Here is a 25,030-nt window from a genome sequence, read left to right on the forward strand (position 1 = left end):
ATTTAGACAAGAGTATAAGGCAGCAGGGAAATGCAACTCGGGTAGAGTGGATGAAGGAAGTGGGGAATGAGGCAGTGTATTTGCAGACAAGGTGCAGTGTTATTGAGGGCTTTGTATATTAAAGAGACAGTAAATAACTTAAGAATGTAATATAAAACATCTTTCCAATAGTTTCATTTTTTTTATTTTGTCCCCCTTTCATGTGATGTATTGTTTTATAGTTCTCAGAACAGAAAATGAATGAAGAAGTAACCCTGCTGCATATTTGTCCTTAAAGGAACAGTACACTGTAAAATTGTTTTTATATTAATGTATTTTGTTATATGACTTGTTATAGCAGCTGCAGAGTATAAAATGTATGAAAAATTGCATTTTAAGGTTTATTTGTGTATATGAAGTAGCTGGTTTTGTGCTTTTAAACCACAGCCTATTACAATATATGTATGTATGTGCGTGTGTATTTATGTTTATGTATGTGCGAGTGTATACGTATCTGTATGTGTACATGCATGTATGTGCGTATTTATGTTTATGTATGTGCGAGTGTATACGTATCTGTATGTGTACATGCATGTATGTGCGTATTTATGTTTATGTATGTGCGAGTGTATACGTATCTGTATGTGTACATGCATGTATGTGCGTATTTATGTTTATGTATGTGCGAGTGTATACGTATCTGTATGTGTACATGCATGTATGTGCGTATTTATGTTTATGTATGTGCGAGTGTATACGTATCTGTATGTGTACATGTATGTATGTGCGTATTTATGTTTATGTATGTGCGAGTGTATATACGTATCTGTATGTATGTGTGAGTGTGTATTTATGTTTATGTATGTGCGAGTGTATACGTATATCTGTATGTGTATATGTATGTGTGTGTGTGGGGTCAGTAGTGGGGAGTCGGTATAGGATAGTGTATTCAATAAACAACTCTATGATGGTGGTAAACAGAAGCCGCAGGTATATCAGACAGGATTAACAGAGAAAAAACAGGCTTCAGACTTTAAATGTAAGAAAAACATCCGTCACCTTAGAGACTGCTGTCCCTATGGCATGTTGGAGATAAAAGACAGACTGCAGAGGGAGAAGGGCGGAATCTAAGGAGAGGAAATGTGTGAAGCGTTTATACACAATCCTTTCAAAAAGCAAGAGGCTGTAGTGAGCTAGGGTGAGATTGTATGAAGAGAATATTTTAGGTTAGGTTATATGTTTAAGAGATAATGGTTATGCGCATTATTTCAAAGCAAATCCTCTAAGGGTGTTTTAGCCTCTAAAGGAAAGTGTACTACTCACCTCTGTTCGAGGCACATATGATATTTAAATAGGGTGACCATATTGCCGCTTAACGAAAGGACAAATATTAAAAATACATGTGTCAGGGCTGTTTTCAAGGCTGTTTAAAGAAATGTTTTGTATAAGAACCCTGACCTATGTATTTTTCATATGTGTCCCTTTTTAAAGCGGCAATATGCTCACCCTATATTTAAAGGGCCATCACTATCAAAAAATGACATGCTATAATTTGTTAGAGCATGTAATTTTAAGACTAGAGACCCACAGAGCACTGCAGACCCCGATTGGAAACTGCAGCTGATCCAATCAGCATACTGCTGGACTCGGTGGTACTTCAACTATGTGTTTAACCTCTTTGTGGTGGTTATTAAACACATAGAGCTCCATTTATTAGGCAGCGGATGCAGCTTCGGAGTCCAATTGTTTTAGGTCCGCCTGAAACGGAAGTTAAAAAGCAGCGGTTGTAAGACTGTTACGCCACCAGTGAGCAGGGGGCAACATTGCACAAGCATTTCACCAGAAATGCTTGTGCAATGTTATGTCGGCATTTAGCAAGGTTGAGCGGACATGACTGGCTCCAGCGCTGTTGAGCGACTGTGAAATCTACCCCATAGCATTAAAGGGTCTCTAGAGCATGTCATTTTTTGAATATAATAGCCCTTTAATAGTTCTGCTATTCAGTGTGTCGCAGCAGCAGTAAGCAGGATACGTATTGTTTCCTTCAGGAACTTATATCAATTATTCAAATGTGCTACATTGTTCCTTAACCATAGATTTACCTTTGCAGATGCCCTAAAACTCAAAATTATAAGAAAGACTTGACATAATACATTTTATGGATTTAAATGTGTTATTGTACACATTTAATAGGTTAACGCTACGTTTGTTTGTTAGTTAAAACAATCATCAGAAATTAGAAGTGAGAAAAAAAAAAAAAAATGTAGCGCCATGTAAGCCTATTGGTTTAGGTTGGAATAGGTTTTTAGTTGTGGCCGGACTGTTGGCCGACGGACATTTGGCCGACAGACATTGATTGGGCAGACAGACATTTGGCCGATGGATAATAGTCCGACACACAAGTGGCTGTCAGATAACAGTCCGACCACGAGATAGGTAGATAGATTTTATAGATTCAATAGATAGATAGATTAGAACAGAGCTCTCCGGAGTGTATCTGCCCTCGGCAAAACTCGGAACATGCTTCTGCATTCTGTCCGTTGGACAGAATGCTGTCGGCCAATTGTCCATCGGCATTTTGTCAGTGCACCGTTTTTAGTACAATTAAAGCTAAAGAAAGGGTACAGGAACTTTCTTTTCTCCGACTCATTAATTGCAAGACAATCCTACCCAAGTATACGCTATGCAGTCTTATACACTCAGCAAACCGATGGAATTTATGTGATGGAATTTCAAGGATAATAAAGGGTGGAACTTCAAAAACAAGTGTGCTGCAGCTGAAATTATCAAAGTCATTAAAAACACATCATATTAATACCAATTAGAGCATCTTGGAGAAAGATTTGAGTTTGGCCTAGATTTACAAATGAAACAACATCTCTGGTGAGCTAAACCTCTTTATGGAGCCTAGTCAGTAAAACATGAGATATTTCTTCACATTTTAGAAAATAAGCTCAAAAGAAGATGATATCAATTAAAGAGTTGTGTCTGTTCATTTTAAAAGGACGTTGTAGTCAACATTCTTTATTTCATTCTTTTTCTCTTTATTTCATCTAAAAGGTAGCATTTCAAACATTAAAAAATACACATTCTGTCCTTAATGATAAATAAATTGGAAAAAAAAAAAGTTTGTTTTTCTTTTTCTCATACTTAGAGGAATGTCTCACTCCCCCAATAAAGAGGCAGTTGTCCAAAGATTAAAGGGACACTGAACCCAAATTTTTTCTTTCATGATTCAGATAAAGCATGAAATTTTAACCAACTGTCTAATTTACTCCTATCCTTAATTTTTCTTCATTCTCTTGCTATCTTTATTTAAAAAGCAGGAATGTAAATCTTAGCAGTTAGCCCATTTTAGGTTCAGCACCATGGATAGCGCTTGCTTATTGGAGGCTTAGATCTACTCACCAATAGGGATCGGCGAATGTGTAAATGTTTGAATTTCGAATGTAGAACGAATGTTATTACCGAAATTAGAATTATAAATCCGAATGTTGATAAGAACAAATATTCTTAAAAATTCTATAATCGAATGTTACAGTTTTTGAATGTCACTTTCGAATTCGAATGTTTATAATTATATCGAATGTCCACATTCGAAATTTCGAATTTAACATTCTATTTAACAAATACTATTCAGAAGTTCAATAGTTCATGTGGTAGGGAGGGAATCTAGTAAATTGATACATAATAGATACAAATATATCATTTTGAATGTTTCTATATAGAATATTGCATAATTCGAATATTACATTTAAAGAAAGCATTAGAAATACTATTACAAACATATAAATTCGAATTTTTCAAATTTGAATATTGCATAATTCGAATATTACATTTAAAGAAAAAGCATTAGAAATACTATTACAATCTAAATTAGAATTTTTCGAAAATAATATTTTCGAATGTAATCATAAAATTCTAAACCGAACATTCGAAAAGCGAATGTTAGAATGTTATGTATACATTCAAAATTTGATTCGAACGAACGTGTTAAAAATTGTGCCGTTTCTCGAATGTTGCGAAACATTCGCCCATCCCTACTCACCAATAAGCAAGTATAACCCAGGTTTTCAACCAAAAATGGGCCAGATCCTATGTATCACATTCCTGCTTTTTAAATAAAGATAGCAAGAGAACGAAGAAAAAATGATAATAGGAGTAAATTAGAAAGTTGTTTAAAATGTCATGCTCTATTTGAATCATGAAAGAAAAACATTTGGGTCCAGTGTCTCTTTAATATGAAGTACAAAGCCAATACTACAGTATTAATTTCCATTTTAATTTAGAAAACAGAGCCTTTACTTAGCAGGGATGGGGGAACATTGGCCCTCCTGATGTTTCAGAACTACATTTCCCATGATTCTCAAATGGACTTTAAAGGGCCTAAGCATCATGGGTAATGTAGTTCTGAAACATTAGGCGGGCCAAAGTTCCCCATCCCTTACTTAAAGGGACAGTAAAGTCATAATTAAACATTCATGATTTAGACAGAACATACAATTTTAAACAACTTTCCAATTAACTTATACATATTTCATTCTCCTCCTCTTGTTAGCTTTTGGTGAAAGGTTTATCTAGGAAAGCTCAGGAGCAGCAAAAAACCTAGGTTCTAGCTTCTGATTGGTGGCTGCATATATATACAGATTGTCATTGGCTTACCCACGTGTTCAGTTAGTCACCAGTAGGGCATTGCTGCTCCTTCAACAAACAATACCAATAGAATGAAGCAAATTTGATAATAGAAGTAAATTGGAAAGTTGTTTAAAATTGTATGTTCTACCTAAATCATGAAAGAAAAATGTTGGGTTTCAAGTCCCTTTAACATTTTGTTATTTACTGTAAACAGTGATACTGTTATGGGAAGGTTTTATATATATATATATATATATATATATATATATATATATTAGGGTTGCACCGATACCGATACTAGTATCGGTATTGGTGCCAATACCAAGTATTTGCATGAGTACTTGTACTTGTGCAAATGCACTGATACTTAAACCGATACCTCCACTTCCTACCCATACACCATCTTGTGGCATTTTTCAAACTGCATGTTCCCATTTCATTTTAAGCTGGAGTGGAGACTAAACTAAAAATTGTTCACTTCTGTTCTGCCAATACAAATTGCTGTTATTTGTATTTTACGTCAGAGCAGTGCTTTAAAAGCTGCTACTTTACAGCTGGAAGCCTCTCATCTTGCACAATTATGCTCAAAATATACTGTACTCTGAGGAACACCCTTAGCCAGGGCTGGACTGGGAATAAAAAGCAGCCCTGGAAAAATATGAAGACCAGCCCTATTTTCTGTTGAGTCAGTAGAATGCAAATGCCCCATTTTTCTCAAAGGGGATTACTGGGACACTCCTTCCCCAATATTATTTTCAGAAATAAATTATACGACTGTATTAAGAACAAGTGCCAGATTTATCAGTTATATAGGCACCCTACAACCCAACTGCATCCAGTAATCACCCCTTTAACTTGTAGCTTTCCAGCCCCAGCTGCTGCAGCTGTTATTTATTGTTGTTATTATTAATATATGTTATTGTAATAATTTAATTTATAAACATGTTCTGTGAACTTTGTGGCAACAAACACATAAAACTGTTTTATTATTTCAAAATGTCTTTTGAGATACAGTTCATAATTATAAAGAAAAGATCTTAAATCATTAGTCTGTATTGTGCTTGGTAAACTGTCATGACATTAAAAAAAGTATTGGTAATTGGTATCGGTGAGTATTTGAAAAAAAGTATCGGTACTTGTACTCGGTCTTAAAAAAATGGTATCGGTGCAACCCTAATAAATATATATATATATATATATATATATATATATATATATATAAAATAACTCATTGCGTAGTTCATTAACAAATTTAGACAGGCCCAGAGGCTTGTTTTCCCTCTGAATTACACTGTTTCCAATGCAGCAAAGGATTCTGGGTAAGATCTTGCATATCTTACCCAGAATCCTTTGCTGCATTGGAAACAGTGTAATTCAGAGGTTTTCTGTGGGAAAACAAGCCTCTGAGCCTGTCTAGATTTGTTAATGAACTACGCAATGAGTTATTTTTTCTATATTTTGTGCATAGTGGAGGATTTTAAACTCACCTTTTATCTCCCCCTAATTTAAAATGTTGTTATATATATATATATATATATATATATATTTTTTTTTTTTTTTTTAATTTTTTTTTTTTTTTTTTTCTTTCTTGTTTTGAAGAAAAGAAAAAAGCAATATTTTCAACAACGGTAAATGATGCCTTTTAAATGCAGGATAGATAATGTTTGAAAAAAATGTCCTTTTAAATTATTCACCCACTCATCCCTATATGACGAAAGTAAAGAAATACAGTTTATAAAACAAATGCTTTCACTAAATTAGGAAATATAACATTCCAGTAAACAGATGAAATTTAAAATAAAAAAATACAGGAATGCTACATTCAAATGGAAAACAAAACAAAATGGCAGTTTGTAGAGAGAAGGTCATGCCCTGTGAGTGTTCGCACAAAAATAAATAGCTAAACTAGCACACCTGTACTAAAATGCATAGGAATAAAACCTCTGACTCTTCAAGCCCCAATTCATGAAAAAAAGGGGAGGTTTTCAAGATACAAAATAAATATATAAATATATTAAAAAGAAAATGAAATATACGTGATGTGAGCTTTGGAAGCACTAACAGAAAAACAATGAAATCAACGCACTCCAACAGTCAGCAAGCGGTGGCTCCAAACAGGGTGGGAGGAGGCAAATATTATCGCCATTTTGGTGAGACAGGAGTCATTCCGTCTTATTCCAAAATGATGGGGGAAGGAAGAGTATAAGGAGAAAAGCCAAAATAATGTGCAGCCTCTACATTGCAATGAAGTTTAGATTACACCTGCTCTCCCTTCCACCAGGAGATCCCAATTAAATGTTGTTTTTTTTGGTCACCCTGAAAGCCCATCCTTTAAACATTATTGTGGCAAGAAATTAAACTTGTGCTCAAGGGAATATATGCCCTGTGACCCAAATGTTGATAACTTGGCTAAGGCTCAACACAAGTAGAATCTCAAACCAAATATTATATAAGTGTGGAGGGGGACTTTAAAGATTAAAGTTGAATTTCATTGGGCACGGTGTAATCTAATGCTTCCTCTAAAACAGGGAGACCAACAATACAATAACATTTAAAAACAGACACAGGCAAGTTGCTCCTTCTGCTTGGCACAATGTTCCTGCCCTGTGTAATTACTCATTCAGCTCCCTAAATATTTGCATCCTCGCAGATCTCAGCCGTCAACTACGCTATGTTCTGCCACAGAAATCGCAGCAATATGGAACACTGAATCCGGTTTAGAAATGGAAGTTTTCAAAGACATGGGTATGTTGCTTTAAATTGAGCAAGTACTTTTCGATATCTAACATGATCACACATAAAAGCTAAAATTAAAAAAAAAAAAAAGAAGTGATTTCTGAAATTAACCAGAAAAATGGCAGATTTATAAAGCTGAAGAACAAACAGAACGGAAAATAGAAACAAAAAGGTAGACAGTTATTATAAACATTAATGAGAATCTAAGCCACTAGGGGCTTTGAAATAACATTAGGACATACTGAATTGAGAATGTAGAAATCAATTTTTATCAAAGGAGGATGATAACGTATCACAAAGGGGGAAAACCCAACAAAAAAAACAAACACAGACTGTTATATGGGTCTCTTTTTCTGTACTAATGTGTACTAATTTCAACAGAGAGACAAAATGTGTGAACACGTGAAGTCATTTAAATTTGACTTAATATTATGACATTAATTGGTGTAGCATTTGGTTATGAAATGCAATTCTTTACTGTAACTTGTGAAAATGTAGCTGTGCTGAGTAAAAGGCAGGACAGGAACATAGGCTTTAAAAATGCAATAATCACAATACTGTAAAATAAAAATATAAAAATAACAACAATCCAAAAGTATATAGAACATTTGATTACATAAAAGAGGGTTTAAAAATCGCAAATAAATAAAAGACATGCAATAGGTAGTTACATTCTCCCATCATGCATCAGGCTCAGTGCCCAAGCACCCAATAACCATGACGACGAAAAGTGCAAAAACCCAGCAACATTACCAAAGGATGCATAGAGAGGTCTCACAATGCAAAATCATCTCAATCCCCAAAGCCCACAGACAGCTACACTGTCTTTCATTGAAATAATTATTTGCTCTTTTTGTACTTTTTTTTTTATATAGAATGTAATAATGTGGGTAAAGAACGTAAAAGAAAAAAAACACACCAACCTTCTCGTAGCTCTGAGGGATGTTAAGGGGTTTGATGCAGAACACAATGACATGAGGAGAAGAGAAAAAATAGGGGAGACACAGAGAGAGTAAAAAAAGACCTTCTCCAGGCTTTCAGCTGCAAAGCGACTAATCCATTTTCTTTTAAAATGTTAAAAATAATAACAATTTTCTTGTACAATTATTTTGTCCGCCCTGTAACCTTTTCCCTCCCAAGACGTAATGACTTTTTTTTTTCTCTTCAAATCCTGACCTATAAATCACCCATAAGCATTTGCTGTGAATGTAACATTTATATAAGACTCAAGTGCATTCCTGGCTGAGGAATACACACTAATATTGTAGGCCCCCTTCCCAAAATGCTTTTTTTCAGTAATAATTTCCCCTTTGGTTCTGGCTTTAAGTCTAGTTTAAAGGGACAGTAAAGTAAACATTAAAAACTTTCACTAATTCGGATAGAGCAATTTTAAACAACCAATTTACTTCAGTTATCAAAGTTGCTTTGTTCTCTCTGTATCTTTTACTGAAGAGTAAACTAGGTAGGCGCATAAGAGTTTGCACATGTCTTTAGTTCTCTATGGCAGCAGTGTTTTGCAACAATATTTGTAGCTTTGTTATACAATGTTGAAAAATACTGCTGGCATAGAGTACTAAAGATCCTACCTAGTTTTACTCTTCAATAAAAGATACCAAGAGAACGAAGCACATTTGAGAACAAAAGTTAATTGGAAAAAAAAATGTTTAAAATGGCTCTATCTGAATCATGAAACTTTAATTTTGACTTTACTGTCCCTTTAAGATTAAAAATAATGCATCACTAGCATTTATTTTGACATACAACTGAGTGCATTATACATGATTTAGGAACATGTGTGTCTGCTACAGAAGCCAGAAACTGAACAAACATTACAATCATAAGATTAACCATGACTAGATTTGGAAACAGCATTTATACCTACCACACCAACTCCTGGCATGAAACACCATTGATTTTATATGACAGGTATTTTCTAATTGTCTTGGGTACATTTACACCATTTTCATAAACATTTCTAATTCAAATTTATCAGAGACATTTTCTTAACTTATTGTCACAGGTATTTTATGCCTTTTTAAACTTTTTACAGGTACAAAGGCGCTTAAAATGGTGTATTCATCAAGTGTTTTGGCTCACAAACCCTTTGTTGAAGAGTGTTGGTGACCTACATTTCAGTCATTTTGATACTAATCAGTCCACTCCATAACGGTTAAAGGAGATCTTTATTTGTAGAGGCACTCAGTAGCTTGCAAAGATTACAAAATTCAAAATGTGATTTACTCGACCAAAAAGTAAGATTATTGTCAAAAGGACGCTGTGACAGGCAGAAGACAGAATATCTGCTTGTTTATGTGGAGGAATTCACACATACACACATTTTGACATTTACAAAATAAAAGTTACTGAGTGCAACTGCAAAATGAGACACTGTGTGATGCCTAAAAACTGTATGCAAAAAAGTGAAATCTCATGTCAAATGATGCTTGAGATTAACAAAATTATAAGGATTTCTTTAAAACACTTTAACAATTCTTGCACATGCTCAAGTAGGAGAGTGCCTCAGAAAGTGTGCAAATAAAAAAAGATTGTGCACATTGTGATAATGGGAATGAATTGGAAAGTTTTTTTTTAGAAATTGTATAATCATGAAAGTTTGATTTTAAATGCAGTGTTCCTTTAATTTATGTGCAGGCAGAGAGAACATGAAATTCTGATCTGGTTGTGGCCTATAATTCATTTAAACTCTCTGATCTAAGGTTATCCTTAAATAATATGACACAGCAAAACAGGACACAAATATCCTTATTACATAGCAGTAACTTAAGAGCCTTGCCAACACATTTTCTGTCTGTAGTCAAATTTTAATATGTAGTTAAGGTGACACTTAACAAAAAATGTGGTATAACATTTTTTTTTGGTCTATGCAACTGGTTGTTGTAGAGCTTAAAACAATTTTAGTAATTTTCTTAGTAATTAGTAATTTTCAGAAATATTAATGTTAGGCAATGCTATATCCTTTTATGGTTTTAAAAGAATTAGGTCATTAAACATTCCAAACCACATTAAAACCAAGGTTAGTGACATCAGAGCCAAAAAGCAGGTGCAATCTTCCAACTTGCACACATCACCCAGCGTGCAGAGCTGAGTCACTCCCTACCTCTCACGTATAGATTAGCAGGTGAAGAATAACGAACGCCGGCGCTGTTGGTGGCCACACACTCGTACTTTCCCTGATCAGTTTCTTCACTGTCCTCAATTTGTAGAGCACCTACAACAAGAGAAAATGGGTGGCAAGAAAATTACAAAATATCTCAACATTTAGAAATATTTTCCACTGGTTTTTAAGATGTCAACTGGGGAACCATATGTGGTAGTTTACCACCAAGTTGAAGAATAGAGAGTCTGAGCCTCACACAAAATATGAGCAGCCAAGTCTCCATTTCCTCCAGCACTTCCAGCGGGATATGAGTGGGGAAAAAATGACAATTGTCTCACTACCTAAATATATTCAGAAATGGAAGAAAACCTATGTAACTTACTTACAGGCAAATACATATCTAAGAGATTATAAACATATTCCTGATATTAGCTTGCAAGTAAAATATTTGTGAAACATTTGTGCAGATAGTATTGCTCTAGGTACCATACACAATAAAGAACTAGTTCAAAATGATATACTTTTTTTTCCCACCGCTTCCCAAACCACAGAATAAAGCCCCACGGACAAAGCTAAAACAACACATTCAAAGGACAAACAGACATTGAAATAAATAGGATAACGGCAAAACAATATACATGAAAAGTTTAAAAAGACATTAGGAGGGAGTTGGATATCTAAGAGGAAATAAAAGTGTTTGGTGAGTGACAGGTCAGCAAGTGCCTTACCTCGAATTGGAGTATTTTCTGTAAAAAAGAGAAGAAGAAGTGACACTGGTCAGGAATAAGACAATCTATTCAGGCAGCTAGCCAAAAAAGGACCCGTATCATCCAAGAACTCTTGCTAGCCAGTCTCGTATGTCTGCACTCACAAAGCAGGGAAACACAATGAGGATAGGAACTAAATACACTATTCTAAAAGAAGCTTCATCCAGAAAAAGGTTTTCTATATATTTGTCTACTCTACAATCCTTAGTGTGAACTACTTATTTAAGCTGAATATAAATTATAAAATAGAATGATACGTATGTGTATATGTATGTATGTACGGACACAAAGATGGAAAAATATCACTGTAGTTTACTAGACAGGGGTTAAAAGCTACTAACCCAGAGTGAAAATGTTACTAGTCCACTCAATGTTAAAGATAGGTAAAAGTCAAATTACGTACTTGTCCGCTGCAATTTTTAACTTGACATTTCTACTAGTTCTGTATATATATATATATATTGTACTTTCCCATATCTCTTACAGCATTTAAGACTGACTTATGCTAGCGGTATAATATCCAGGGCCTAGTAAGGTAAATTGCCTTGTTTTTCCAACAAAAACCTTCCAGGTCTTCAGTACACCTCCCCTCACAAAAGAAAAATCCAAATCATTCCTGTTGGTCTCACTTAACATACAGAAAAACAATGGTGAAAGGCAAACTGACCCCTCAGCATAGCCTGGAAGACGATATCAATCCTAGGCAAAAAGAATTTAGAAGAGAGTCTCTATGGGCCGTCCTGTGTGACTAATGGCTGGGTCAGTATTAAAGCAATGTATATGAGGGAAAACTGGGGCAAAAAACATAAGTTTTAGTAACATTTTAAGAAAAAATAAAATGATAAAACTTATTAGAAGTATGCAAGGATGATTAAGTGTCCTTTGCTCCATCTAGGCTTGCTTTGTTTGTTATTTTTAAAGAATTCCACAAGAAAGTGGTGGTATTGGGCTGATTTCTACACATACCTGTGAGTAATTTATCATTCTTTTTTGTATAGTGCTGGGTGTATTGTACGGTTGAAATTTCCATGATGCATATCCCCAGAGCTCTTGTGGAAGGTTTCCATTTTAAAAGATGATATCTACCTCAACTCCTACACCTTGAGGAACGCAGAGTAAATGCAACAGACTAAACATACCTTAGAGGTAATTCGGTCACATTCTGAATTCAGCATCATTAACAAAAATAGATCCGCTAGATTGATACCTCTGTATTTACAAGATAAGAATACATTAAATCTGTGGCGAAGAAATTCCCTTACACTACTGATATTAACTCTTTATCAACACCATCTAGGAGAAAATAAAAATCTACAGAATTGATACAGAATCCCAAATACAGTGATAAGCTTTAGCTGTGCATAACGTATGGACATGAATAGTCAGTCAAGCTATCAGTACAAATATAAATATATCAAAAAAAGGCCAACAATTCTGGTGGACCAAATTTGAAATCAAAACAAGCATAATGGCACTAGAAGAATTGCATTCTGGTTTTCTTGTTTGATCTCTTAATAAGCAAAATAACGGAGAACAGAAATATCCATGAAATCCCCCAAAAATTTAGCAACTGGCTGGGGATCACTCTTGCTGTCAAAGCATCACTATTTTCCTTTAATGCCATTCCCTCTTTCTGGAATTCCTGATCTTTTTGAGATTTCCTGGAATAACAGCCTTATAAATGCATTATACTTTATTTGGTGAAGACATGAACTGTAAAAGGATGAAACTGCACTAACATTGATTTTTGTCAGATTAAGAATGCAAACTAGTTCTGCCATTGTAGACCTGCTACACACACCCCCTTGGAAGTTGAGGTTAATAACCTCTGTCAAGTTGTCACATTGAATTACTACATGAAGAAAACTAGAAGAATCCCGTGTCTTGACAGTGGGAAAGAGAATGTGATTTTTTTTATGTTCTACAATGCTTAGAGAAATAGTTAAAGGGATATTCCACCCAAAATAGGAAATCACATGGACGTATTTCCGTTTAGATTTGAAGCATTTTTGTAATATACTGTACATGTATTAGCAAAAACTCTTCTAATAAAAGCTACAGCGGTTTCAAAAGTGTATTTAAGTATGCTCCGTGCACCAGCATTTTAAACACAGCACTAGCTCAGAGAGCCTTAGGGTGCTTGTACCATCTGGTAATGACTCAGTTTGTTAATTTCTGACATGATACAAGCCCCACTGGTGCTCTAAACAGCTGCAGTATTTAAAATGCTGGTGCACTGAGAATATCTAGCTATGCTGCACATGCAGAGAAAATGTTTAACAATAAAACAGTGATTACTTTTACTAGACTATTTCCACTTCCCCTGTATCATGTGACAGCTATCAGCCAATCACAAATGCATATACGTATATTCTGTGAGATTTTGCACATGCTCAGTAGGAGCTAGTCACAAAAGTGTAAATATATATATAAAAAAAGACTGTGCACATTTTGTTAATGGAAGTAAAGTGGAAAGTTGTTTAAAATTGCGTGCTCTATCTGAATCATTAAAGTTTAATTTTGACTTGAGTGTCCCTTTAAATAGGGAACGTTTTCTCATCCATCTAGCTATTTAAAATAAACCCAATGTAAATCTTTTATGTTACCGTGAACAAGATGAAACTGAATAACTGACCCTCTTCTAAGAAAGATCAGAAAAATCACTTTCAGAGAGCTAAAAGAATCCTAGGAGCCGAAAAAGAAAATACTTGAGAGGAGATGAGAGAAAATGTATTGGATAACTAAGAAATTTGTTTATAAAGAGAGTCGAATATTTCAATAGCCAAACTGCAGATGTATCTGTAAATCATAAGCTGTACACGCAGTCCCCTCTTTGGAAATTTTGGAATAGACTTCTAAGACAGGATACGAATATTTGAGTTAAAGGAAAAAAACCTGCTCTAAATGGACACCATCAAATTTATTGCTCCGGTCATGAAATACCTAGTCAGATAAAGACCACGCAGGCTAGAACTCGGCGTACTTAAAGGGACATGAAACTCAATTTTTTTCTTTTATAATTTAGGTAGAGCAGGGGTGTCCAAACTTTGGTCTCCAGAGGTTTTAAAACTACATTTCCGATGATGCTCAGCCAGCATTTTATCTAGCTGAGCATCATGGGAAATGTAGTTCCAAAACCTCTGGAGAGCAAAGTTTGGACACCCCTGAGGTAAAGCATGCGATTTAAATAATTCTAATCTACTTCTATTACCACGTTTTCTTTGTTCTCGTTTTTGTTCATGGACGTAAGCTCAGGAGTTTACACAATTCTGAAGCACTTTATGGCAGCAGCTTGGCAAAAATTGGATCCATTTGCAAGAGCACTAGATGGCAGCCATGTAGTGCTTCAGACATCTACCTATGAATCTCTTCAACGAAAAATAAGATGGGAACAAAGCAAATTTGATAATGGAATTGGAAAGTTTTCTTAAAATTGTATGCTCTGTCTGAATCACAGAAGAACATTTTGGGGGTTCCATATGCCTTTAAAGGAGTTACAATAAATAGGTAAAACCAGAAAATAGTAGACTAGAATCTGAGCCGTATACGAGGGGGAGGCACCCTGAAGACTTCTGGAAAGCTTCCATCTAATCCATGAAGGTACAAGGCAGCATATCACACTATTTCCTGAATATGTCACTATTAAAGTGGCGGAGAAACAGAAATAAAATGAAAATCTAGATTCCGCCTATTCAATGCTACACTTTGCTAGGGCTTGACAAAATAAGAAACCGTGGCTCCTAAAATTTGTTTTGTGTGTCCTAACTTCTTACAGATTCTTCTCTATATATCCCTATAATAAAATTGTACGGCTTGTTATTTTCTACATTTAGCAATATTGGAGTACAGCTTCATCCGGGTCCTTTTTTTTTATTCCACTAGCACGCAAACACTTTAGTATTACTTTACCCCAATCTTGAAAACAGCATAAAATATATAAATATATTTTTTTACATTTTTGTAAGTATGTTTGTGAAATTATATTCTGACATTTCCTCTTTTTATTGGCACACATCAGATTTTAAAAATTCTAAATGGCTAATGGTTTCAGAGATACATCCTATGGGATTCTTAATTAACAATTATATTAGGGTAAGGTTCAATAACGATGCCAACTAGATTTAATGAACTCTATATTTTCAGTTCTGTACCATGATAAAGACTCGCCATTTTCAGGATATGGGGTAAAAAGTCTAGAATAATAATTCCAACATATAGGGAAAGGATTGTTTTGTTATTGTGTTAAAGGCACTAGTTATTTTCTAGTTAATGCTTCATTAATTGACTGTTAGCATCTAGTTAAAGGTTAGCAACTAATTACTGTTAATAAAGCAGGAACATTAGGTTTTAAGAGGTTTAAGTAGTAGAGGGGTTTTTGTTTCTAGCTGCAGTGAGGGATATTAGTGCGAGCAAAGGATTATTGAACAGATGTGTGTATGAAAGAGTCGAGTGGTTATTCACTCTCTGGAAATAAGCCAGCTACTAAAATGGGAGAGCAGTCAAGGAACAGAGAGCAGGGATAGGAGGAGAGGGGAATAAAATAATATAATAAGGATGTGTTTCCATTAATAAAACAAAAGAAGTTAGTATATAAGTTAGTATATATACCACAAAGTCAGGTAACAATTATTATTAATTAGATGTCACTAATTGGTTACGTCTGAGCTCTAAAATGCTCAGAGTCACATTGGGAAGAAAAGCACTATTTAAATACAACTATAATTTATAGTCTAAACAAGATAACCTGAATAAAGAAAACACTAAGGCATCGGCAAGGGAAGCCATTTATTTAGGTAAATTTAAATATTTAGGAGTCTATGAGAGTCTGGGAGCAGTCTGCTGGTTTTCTAAAGCTATATGAAGGTGAGAGTTTGTAAATATGGAGCATGTGCGCATTTAAAGGGACATTAAACACTAATTTTTTTTTATTTATTTTTTTATGAAAACAGTACAAGACTGAAAAGAATGTACAACTTCAAGCACTCATTTTCCCTGTGGCTAATTACATTTTCTAAGCATAGTATTGAGGTCATTCCCCGCCTACCTGTAGTCATGGGTGCCTCTATGTTGAAATCTGTCTTGCACTACATTCCAGTGCTGATGTGTTTGCACATGTGCAGTAACTCTCCTTCAGTGTTCCAAAATGGCAGCACCCATGATTTGAGGTGAAATGTATTTATTGTCCCTTTAAGTATGTGAAAACAAGTCTATTTGTGAATGTGTATATACTTAAGCAAGTGTATTGCTGATTATGGCCACATTTGCTCATATTAGAAATAAAAATGTATCTCACTCCTGGAGGTATGATGTGCAGTACAGGTGGCCCTCGTTTTACAACGGTTCAATTTACACCGTTTCAGAATAAAAACCTTTTTTTCAGTCATGTGACTGCTATTGAAAAGCATTGAGAAGCAGTGCATTTATTAAAATAGCCAGTAGGTGGAGCTGTCCGCTTGTGTTGCAGCAAAGCCAAGCAAGCTGAAATTAATCAGTTTAACCAGACCTGAGCTATCGAGCAGATTTCAAAGGAACAAGATCTTCCTGTCTATAAATCAGTCCAGATTGGAATGCATAGAATTAACTGTTTGCAGAAAAATACAAGTGAAGTCTGTGTTGTGTGATTATTTTATTAGGTTAATAATGCTGTTTAGGAAATGTTTTTGTTCATTTAACTTAGTTTAATTATATATTCTGTGTTGTGTGATTATTTTATTAGGTTTATAATGCGGTTTAGCATTTAAAGTCTTCATTTCAAAGCTTTAAAAATAATGTATTAGGTTTTACTTATGACAATTTTGAGAGAGGCCTGGAACCTATCTCCCTCACTTCCCATTGACTTACATTATAAACCGGGTTTCAATTTACAACGGTTTCGATTTACAACCATTCCTTCTGGAACCTAACCCTGGCGTAAACTGAGGGCTACCTGTATTTCAGACAATCATAAAGAAGGTTCATCAAAATAATCTGCACATCATACTTCTACATATGAGGAGATGTTCCAAATGCTGTGATTTGTCCCTTTAAAGATTTGAGCAAAGGTCTTCTCTGCAAATAACAGGTGTGCTAATCCTACAGCAGAAGAAATCTTCCTTGAGGAAAAAATGAACAAGGTCCAAGAAACTAATGGCTTTGAGGTCTGAGGTGACCCAAAGTGGAGTCCCCAATACTTTTTTTAAATTTAAAAAACAAAACAAAGAGAAATTCAGGATTTCAATAAAAGAGGAAGTCTAAAAAGATAAAGACAGGAAGAACCTTTCTTTTTTAAAAACAAAAAATAAAATAAATTCCAGGATGATTACCAGAAACGTTATCCTGAAAAACAAGGCATTTGAGCACAGGATTTATATGAGGGAAATTAGAAAAAACAAACAGTTTTAAAAGAACCAACAAATATCAATATACTTTTTACCTCTGTGATTACCTTGTATCTAAGCATCTGCAGGCTGCCCCCTTATCTCAGTGCTATTTACAGACTTGCATTTTAGTCAATTAGTGCAGACTCATAAATAACTCCACAGGAGTAAGCATAATGTTATCCATATGGCACACACAAACTAGCACTTTCTGGCTGTGAAAAGCTGATAAAATGCACTGAGATAAGGAGGTGGCCGACAGAGCCTTAGAAACAGTCAAAAATTTAGAGGTTTCAAGGTTATAAAGTATATTAAATGTAACAATGTTGGCTGTGCAAAGCTGGGGAATGGGTAGTTATAGCATTATCCATCTTTTTAAACAAAAACCAAAAAAGGTACTGTCCCTTTAAGGAAAATAAAAAGGAGGGAAGGAAAGAATAGATATGACAATGAAGGCTAAGACTAAAAGTGGACATATGAAGGGACATGAGGTATCTAACAATATGGGCTATTAAAAACAGTTGCCTGACAATGTGCTCTCTTGTATTGCTGCCATATCGGTTTGTGATTGGCTGCAAGTCTGCCAGCACTGAGTCAGAAGGAAGTAATTCACAGGAGACTACATTTTAAAGGGCAATTTTAGACAATGGAATGGAGCCATTTTGAAAATTATTAATAATAATAATAATAATAGAATGATAAAAAAATAATTAGTCTCTACCTTTTATAACACCACAGGCTGATCAAAGATCAAACCTTTACAAGCAAGCAACAATCATAAAAATGGAAATAGAGAGAATTACCATGAAAGAACCAAATGAGTAAATAGTGATCTAAAAAAGTACAATTAACGGCTACAAAATATGTAGGGTTTAAAGGGACACGAAACCCATTTTTTTTTATTTGATGATTCAGATAGAGCATGTGATTTTAAACAAATTTCCAATTTACTTATATTATCTAATTTGTTTAGTTCTCTTGATATCATCTGTTGAAAAGGATACATAGGTAGGCTCAGGAGCTGTTGACTGGTAGCTGCATATATATGCCTCATGTTATTGGTTCCCAGTTATCTCCCAGCAATGCTTTGCTGCTTCTTCAACAAAAGATACCAAGAAAATGAAGCAAATTTGATAATAGAAGTAAATAGTAAAGTTGTTTAAAACTATGTTCTAACTAAATCATAAAAAAATGGGTTTCATGTCCCTTTAAAGTGATCTCAATGACTCTGTTGTAAACTACTATGTTATAGCTATTAATTTTAAAGCTATGTATTTATAAACTATTAGTCTAGTAGAGTTGGAATTTGTATTTATTTATTTTTATTTATTTATTTATTTTGTATTCCCTTTTCTGGAGTGACAGCTCTTTTTCTTTTATATATAAAATACTTAGTTATCCATAATGAAACAATTTATGTAGTTTTAAAATTGATCAATTTCTCATTTTCAGAACTTGAAAACGCACCCTACTACATATCTGCACCTTAAAGGGATAGAAAGGACAAAAATTGAAATGCATAAGCTTGCATTTCAATGTGAAACAAAATAATTTTTTCAATATACTTCCAATATCAAAACTGATTCTAGTAAACATTGTTATTGTTTTTCTGCGACATAAGAACATATCCTGTGAGGGCTGTGCGCCAATATTCAAACACCACACCTCGCAGAGTCAGCAGTGGCTTGTATGTCTTCACAGAAGCAATATACACCCCGGCCAGCTCCCTTAGCAGGCATGGTGTTTGAATACTGGTGCACTGGCCCTCACAGCATATGTGCATATGCCGCCAAAAACAGTAAAAACTTTTGCTAGAAGCATTTTCGCTAATGGAATATAATATTGCAAAAAATGCTTCTATTTCAAATTTAAATGCAGCAATGCACATTTCAATTTTGACTTTTCTATCCCTTCAATTGGCTCTCTCAGATAACAACTGCAAATCAATGCATTTTATACTAACATTATGACGGTGGCTATCCTTTTTGCTTGCAGACTAAAGCCCACACTGGCGGCTCCAAATAAATACGGCACATGGAGGGTGGAGTTTTGCTATTGATAAGCAAATGGCAGTGAAAAGGATGTTCATTTGCTTTTTTAAACTGATGGACAATATGTTATTCTTTAAAGGGACATTATACACTCATTTTTTCTTTGCATAAATGTTTTGTAGATGATCTATTTATATAGCCCATAAAGTTGTTTTTTTTTTAAATGTATAGTTTTACTTATTTTTAAATAACATTGTGCTGATTTTTAAACTCCTAACCAAGCCCCAAAGTTTTATGAGAATACTGACGTATACCTACTCCAGCTTGCTCCTGTTTGTGTAAAGGGTCTTTTCATATGCAAAAGAAGGGGGAGGGGGGGAGTGTCTTATTTCTCACTTGCAGTGGGCTTTCCAACTGCCTTTTCAACAGAGCTAAACTGAAAGCTTCTAAGTACGTTTTTAAACAGTTTTATACTGGATTTTTATATCAGTATCTGAGCATCTTATTCTTTATAGTAATGTCTATTACATGCAGTTATATGAAAATGAGTGTATACTGTCCCTTTAACACTCCAACAAAAAGACTTGTATTACAAAGGTGTTACTGTCCCTTTAAATTAACAGCTACCTAAAAGTTTAAATTATTTTTTTCCTCACCCCTGCACTAATTTATTGTATATACACTAAAGCATCTTGATGACAGTTTATTCCCTTGCATTTGTACAGTGAGTCGTTTTAGATACACATTATTATGTCCCTTTGAGCACATGCCTGACTAGCTGGATTACTATCTTGTGGGATGCGACAAAATATTCTCAAGAATCGTTTTGTACTGGCAGCATAGAACCATAGACTAAGGGGAGCCTCATAATATACTCTATGCTCTACTGAAGCGGAGTTGTCATAGTAACCACTGCAGCGCATAAGAAGCACCAGGAATAGCAGGTGTTGCCAAACGTCCTCCTTGTGGCTTCATCAAGCCATTCCAGACAAAGAATGCTCAGCTATATCTGTGCAATAAGAGGTCACAATTCAGTACTTAGCACTCACAGAACATTACAAGACAAACAGGGTGGAAAAAACAAGGTGAACAACTCTCAGTACTCTCCTTGCATACCCTGATAACCTCGGAAAGAATTGGCACCATCTTATGGGGCAAGGTGTTTTAGATCTTCGATCAAGTGTGGTTAAAATTGTTAAAAGTAAGAAACGGGTCTATAGTTAAAAAGGAGTTTGTTAAAGGAAGCTGGGGTTATTCCTGTAGGTCGGCCGTAAAGGTGGTTAGTAGAATATGCAAAGCATGCATTCTCAAAGCTGTTAGGATTAGTTTAGGGGGCAACTGGATTCAGCTGGGTCTATGGTTTCAATTACCAACTTACCAAAAGTCTCTGAGTGTAAAAATAAAAAGAATAAAACAAAGGAAAAAATAGTTGTTAACTTTTCTAAATCACAGTAAAAACACAGAACATGCTACACAGACAGGAAAGCTTACAGTTTAGAGATACACACAAGGTCTCTGGCGTAAGAGAAAAAGCGTTACAAAAATGTGAGTATTTTATTACCGTTAAGCATTCTGTTAATCTAATAGCCGGTTATTCCATAAAGAACCTCAATTGTTAGCTGTAAATTGTGATACCTTTCGGTTTATCTTGCTAGAAGAACCCGAGCCAAGCAATATATTTAGTGAAATAAATGACCCATTCACAAAATGGCAATGCCATAGAATACAGAAGAATAAGAAGAATCTGTGCTCTAGTTACTTAACCAAAAGATCTTTCAGCTTTTAATGTTCAATGGAGAAATCAGATAAGTAACCAGTGTGCTGCTGTGCAAAGTGCCAATCGTTTAAAACATTTACAACAACATTTGCTCTTTCTGAACTGTAGGATAGAGAGTAAACATTTAAAACAGAGTTATTAAACCTAAGGCTCAAGGACCCTAGTGAAGCCCCTACTATTAGACTACCTCTCTTCATCTGCACAAGGTGCAAATGGATTTCTTCTATTATAAGGGTGATGAGCTATTGTTAAAAATTTTTTTTTTTTTTTTTAATTTACACCAGTAAATTTTATCCTGGTTAAAATGGATATTTAACACTTTAGTATTGTAATGTAAAATATTTCATTATTTAACAAAGCTGTGGAATTTTCCCATTTCTGAGTTTTTACAAAGTAATGAATTTGGCCATGTTGAAACCTAGGTTTGGAATATAGCTATATTAACAGAAATTTAAACACGGCTACAATATGTTCCACATACCAACTGTTTGCATACTAGATCTGTCTCTAAATTGTCCTCAGCTGAGGAATTTATACCAATCTTTCAACATGGTGGTGGTGTCCATTACTAGTCTAATTTTAAGGTGCCAGTGGCTACCTGGCACCTATGTTTGTCAAACTCTGCTTTAGTAACATTTCTAAAAAAACAAACAAAAACAAAACAACTGTGGCTCTTTATTCGAAATGTTGGACACACAGATTTAAAATAATTATTATATTTGAAAGAAATGTTACTTTGAGACAAAAACCGGTCAGCAAAATGCTAAAGAGAGAAGAAAGAAAAAACACCTAACAGACTGAGCTTTAGTAAACCTTATGCCTGGACTGGAATTCTTAAGACTTGTCACTTGCCATAGAAAAAGAAAAGAAACACAAAGATGTGATTGAGAGGGAACAAGGGAATGACATTACATACGTGACACAAAACTTTGAACATAAAAAAAAACAAAAAACAAAAAACTTTTTAGCGGAGATACAAAACAGAAATACAGAAAAACAAGATCACCATTTAACAAAAAGAACAACCTTTAAGCGTTAATCCCAGGCATTTAAATATATCTTATAAATTCCAATTATGACAAATTCTTACAGCTAGGCTAATGTAGGCTATTTTTAAACCATCTGAGAAATAAAAATGTAAAAAAACTCAAGATATTCCAAAGTAATTTCAACAAGTTGCTATTAAAGAGTTTGTTATAAATTCCGCAAAATGTACTTCCCCTGGCAACCCTCTCTCTAGCCCATATTGTTCTTATGTTTAACTGCCCTAATCTAATGCTCACTCATCTGTTTGTGTGACTTTAAAGGGACATTAAACTTAAAATTAAAGGGTCATTATAATCAAAAAATTATATATTCTAATTTGATAGTGAATATCATTTTAAGTCTAGCGATCCTGTACCTCGTGTTTAAACCCGTAAAGGACACTGCTTATCTCAAGCGGAAACTACCATTGACCTGTGACTAGAGCTTCTGATTGGGTCAGTGGCAGTTTCCGCTCGGGACCCTTTGCAGCGTGTCTAGTTTTAAAATGACATGCCCTAACAAATTACAGCATGTCATTTTTACGACTAGAATAGCCATTTAATAAACGCTTTGCCTTTAAAAATTGTGTTTTTCTATTTGCTTGCTCCAGAGAACAAGCTTCTCTGGAGCAAGCGAATAGAAAAACACATGCTGCTGACTTCAGATTTGTAATCCTACAACATGATATACAATAATTTTTTTTGATCAGTGCAGGAGCTCATCTTTATTTTATATTAACACACACACATATTATATATACATACATACATAGTATGCCGTGTCAGGGCAGTGTAATCCTTTCTAAATATTATAACATATTCTGCTATCCAGTGCACAAATTGCATAATTTAACATAATTTTAATGATAATTTGTGCAACAAGAATTGGAAAAAAAATGTGAATGAGACAATTTTAGCTTAAAATCAGCCAGGTGGTGCACCAATTAAAAGGGTCCTGGGGAGAACACTGATTTCTGGCTAAGTGTCACATCCACACCTAAACTACCTAGAATCCTCACTGCTACTGCAACAACCTTTGTGCTTTACAAGAGCAGCAATACTGGTAATCCACCTTAATAGAACGGACTGTAGAGAGAGACTGTGGGAGACATTCAGGCAGAATTTGAAGCTGAATGTTGGATTTGGGAGGGGATATAAGGTGACAATCACATTATATAACCCCAACCTTATTCTTGGTTTCCTAACAGAAAATCGGCAGCATTAGCATAATTTTAGAATGTATTCACAACAGTGTTGTTTAATCCAAGAGGCTAAAAACTATCGTTTAATGTCCCTTTAATTGTGGATATAAACTACGCAAATGTAATAAAAGAACGGCAATGCCCATTTAATGACTATATACAGAACTTTTTTTTAATGCCGCCTTTATCTGCTCTCATTTTTCTATCTCAATATGTTTATTTCTCCATTTTGTGACCCACTGGTGACTCCCTTCCCCTCTCACCTGATCTAAGCTGTTTTATTCGGCCACTGCTGGTACTTGGATCCACAGGGAGGAAGTCTTTAAACCAGGTTATTTCAGGATCTGGGTTCCCACTGGCAGCACAAAGCATAGTGGCTGTTCTTGTACGCTCTACAACTTTCAACTGGGGGCCCATATCAATGTTTGGAAAACCTGGTGGTAACTGATCCTCTGTGTGCAAAGACAATTAAAAAGCGTGTTATATGAGGCCAAAGAACACAATAGTCATTTGCAGAAACAGACAGTCGGGAGATACCGATTCATAGATACAATTGAACATATCAAGGATTTTACTTTCAAGACAAAAATGCTTTGTGAGCAGAAATTCTTTAAACCACATTTTGTTTTGCAAACAATACATACTTAGAAAATCATATAGTTATGCATATAGATCCAACAGTTTACTGTAAAATATTGTCCAAAAAGAGTGCAGCTTCAACAGTTCTTGACAATTCGCTACTCATTCAGCTCAACCTACAAGATAAAGCAATCCCAATGAAGAGTTGCAGATATTGGAATATATATATATATATATATATATATATATATATGTGTGTGTGTGTGTGTGTGTGTGTGTGTGTGTGCGTCTCAATTTAACAAATACTAAATGTATTGATATTGTTGGATTCACCTAATAGGAAAGGTCATTCTAGGTCACACATTGCATTCCGACCTGTATTTATGACTTTTTGTTTATAGGGGTAGTGTAGTCAAAAATTAAAATACAAAATTTTATTCAAGAATAATGTATGAATAAAAAGTGCCATTGACACAAAATTTTTGCAACGAAAGGACTTAAAAATAATTATAAAATTCCCTGTTCTGGGAGTGCTGGCATTATCTTTGTGTACATATGTAATTTACGCTCCTCACATAGCATGCGTTTTGGCTAACATAGGGAAGTTAAGGAAGGGTGGAGGGAATATATATATATATATATATATATATATATATGTGTGTACTGGCCCCCCCTCCCCCCTAGGCAGACCTTATTTAAACTTGCTGCACGGTTTAGTTAAATAATAAATCAGGTGCTGCAGAGAAATCAGCAGCTGCAATTTACACTCACTAATCTGTGAAGTTAACCCTACAAGCTCTGCACAAAAGTTCAGGGAGCAGTGGGTGGAAATTGCAGCTGCCGATGCCATGGGCACTTTTTATAT

The 25,030-nt window shown here is 34.8% G+C and overlaps 1 protein-coding gene across 7 annotated transcripts in view; it reads right to left on the minus strand.

The window, feature by feature from the left end:
* Positions 1 to 25,030, minus strand: part of PTPRS (protein tyrosine phosphatase receptor type S) — a 408,837-nt gene that overhangs the window by 166,999 nt on the left and 216,808 nt on the right. For all 7 annotated transcript variants that reach the window (XM_053703177.1, XM_053703180.1, XM_053703178.1 and 4 more), the window contains exons 7-8: positions 23,850 to 24,038; positions 10,469 to 10,579 (exon numbers count right to left, since the gene is read on the minus strand). In XM_053703177.1, coding sequence (XP_053559152.1) covers positions 10,469 to 10,579; positions 23,850 to 24,038 — 300 coding nt within the window. The remainder of the gene's footprint in view (positions 1 to 10,468; positions 10,580 to 23,849; positions 24,039 to 25,030) is intronic.

This window comes from Bombina bombina, chromosome 2, assembly GCF_027579735.1.
Source record: "Bombina bombina isolate aBomBom1 chromosome 2, aBomBom1.pri, whole genome shotgun sequence".
In the NCBI taxonomy this organism is placed as follows: Eukaryota; Metazoa; Chordata; class Amphibia; order Anura; family Bombinatoridae; genus Bombina; species Bombina bombina.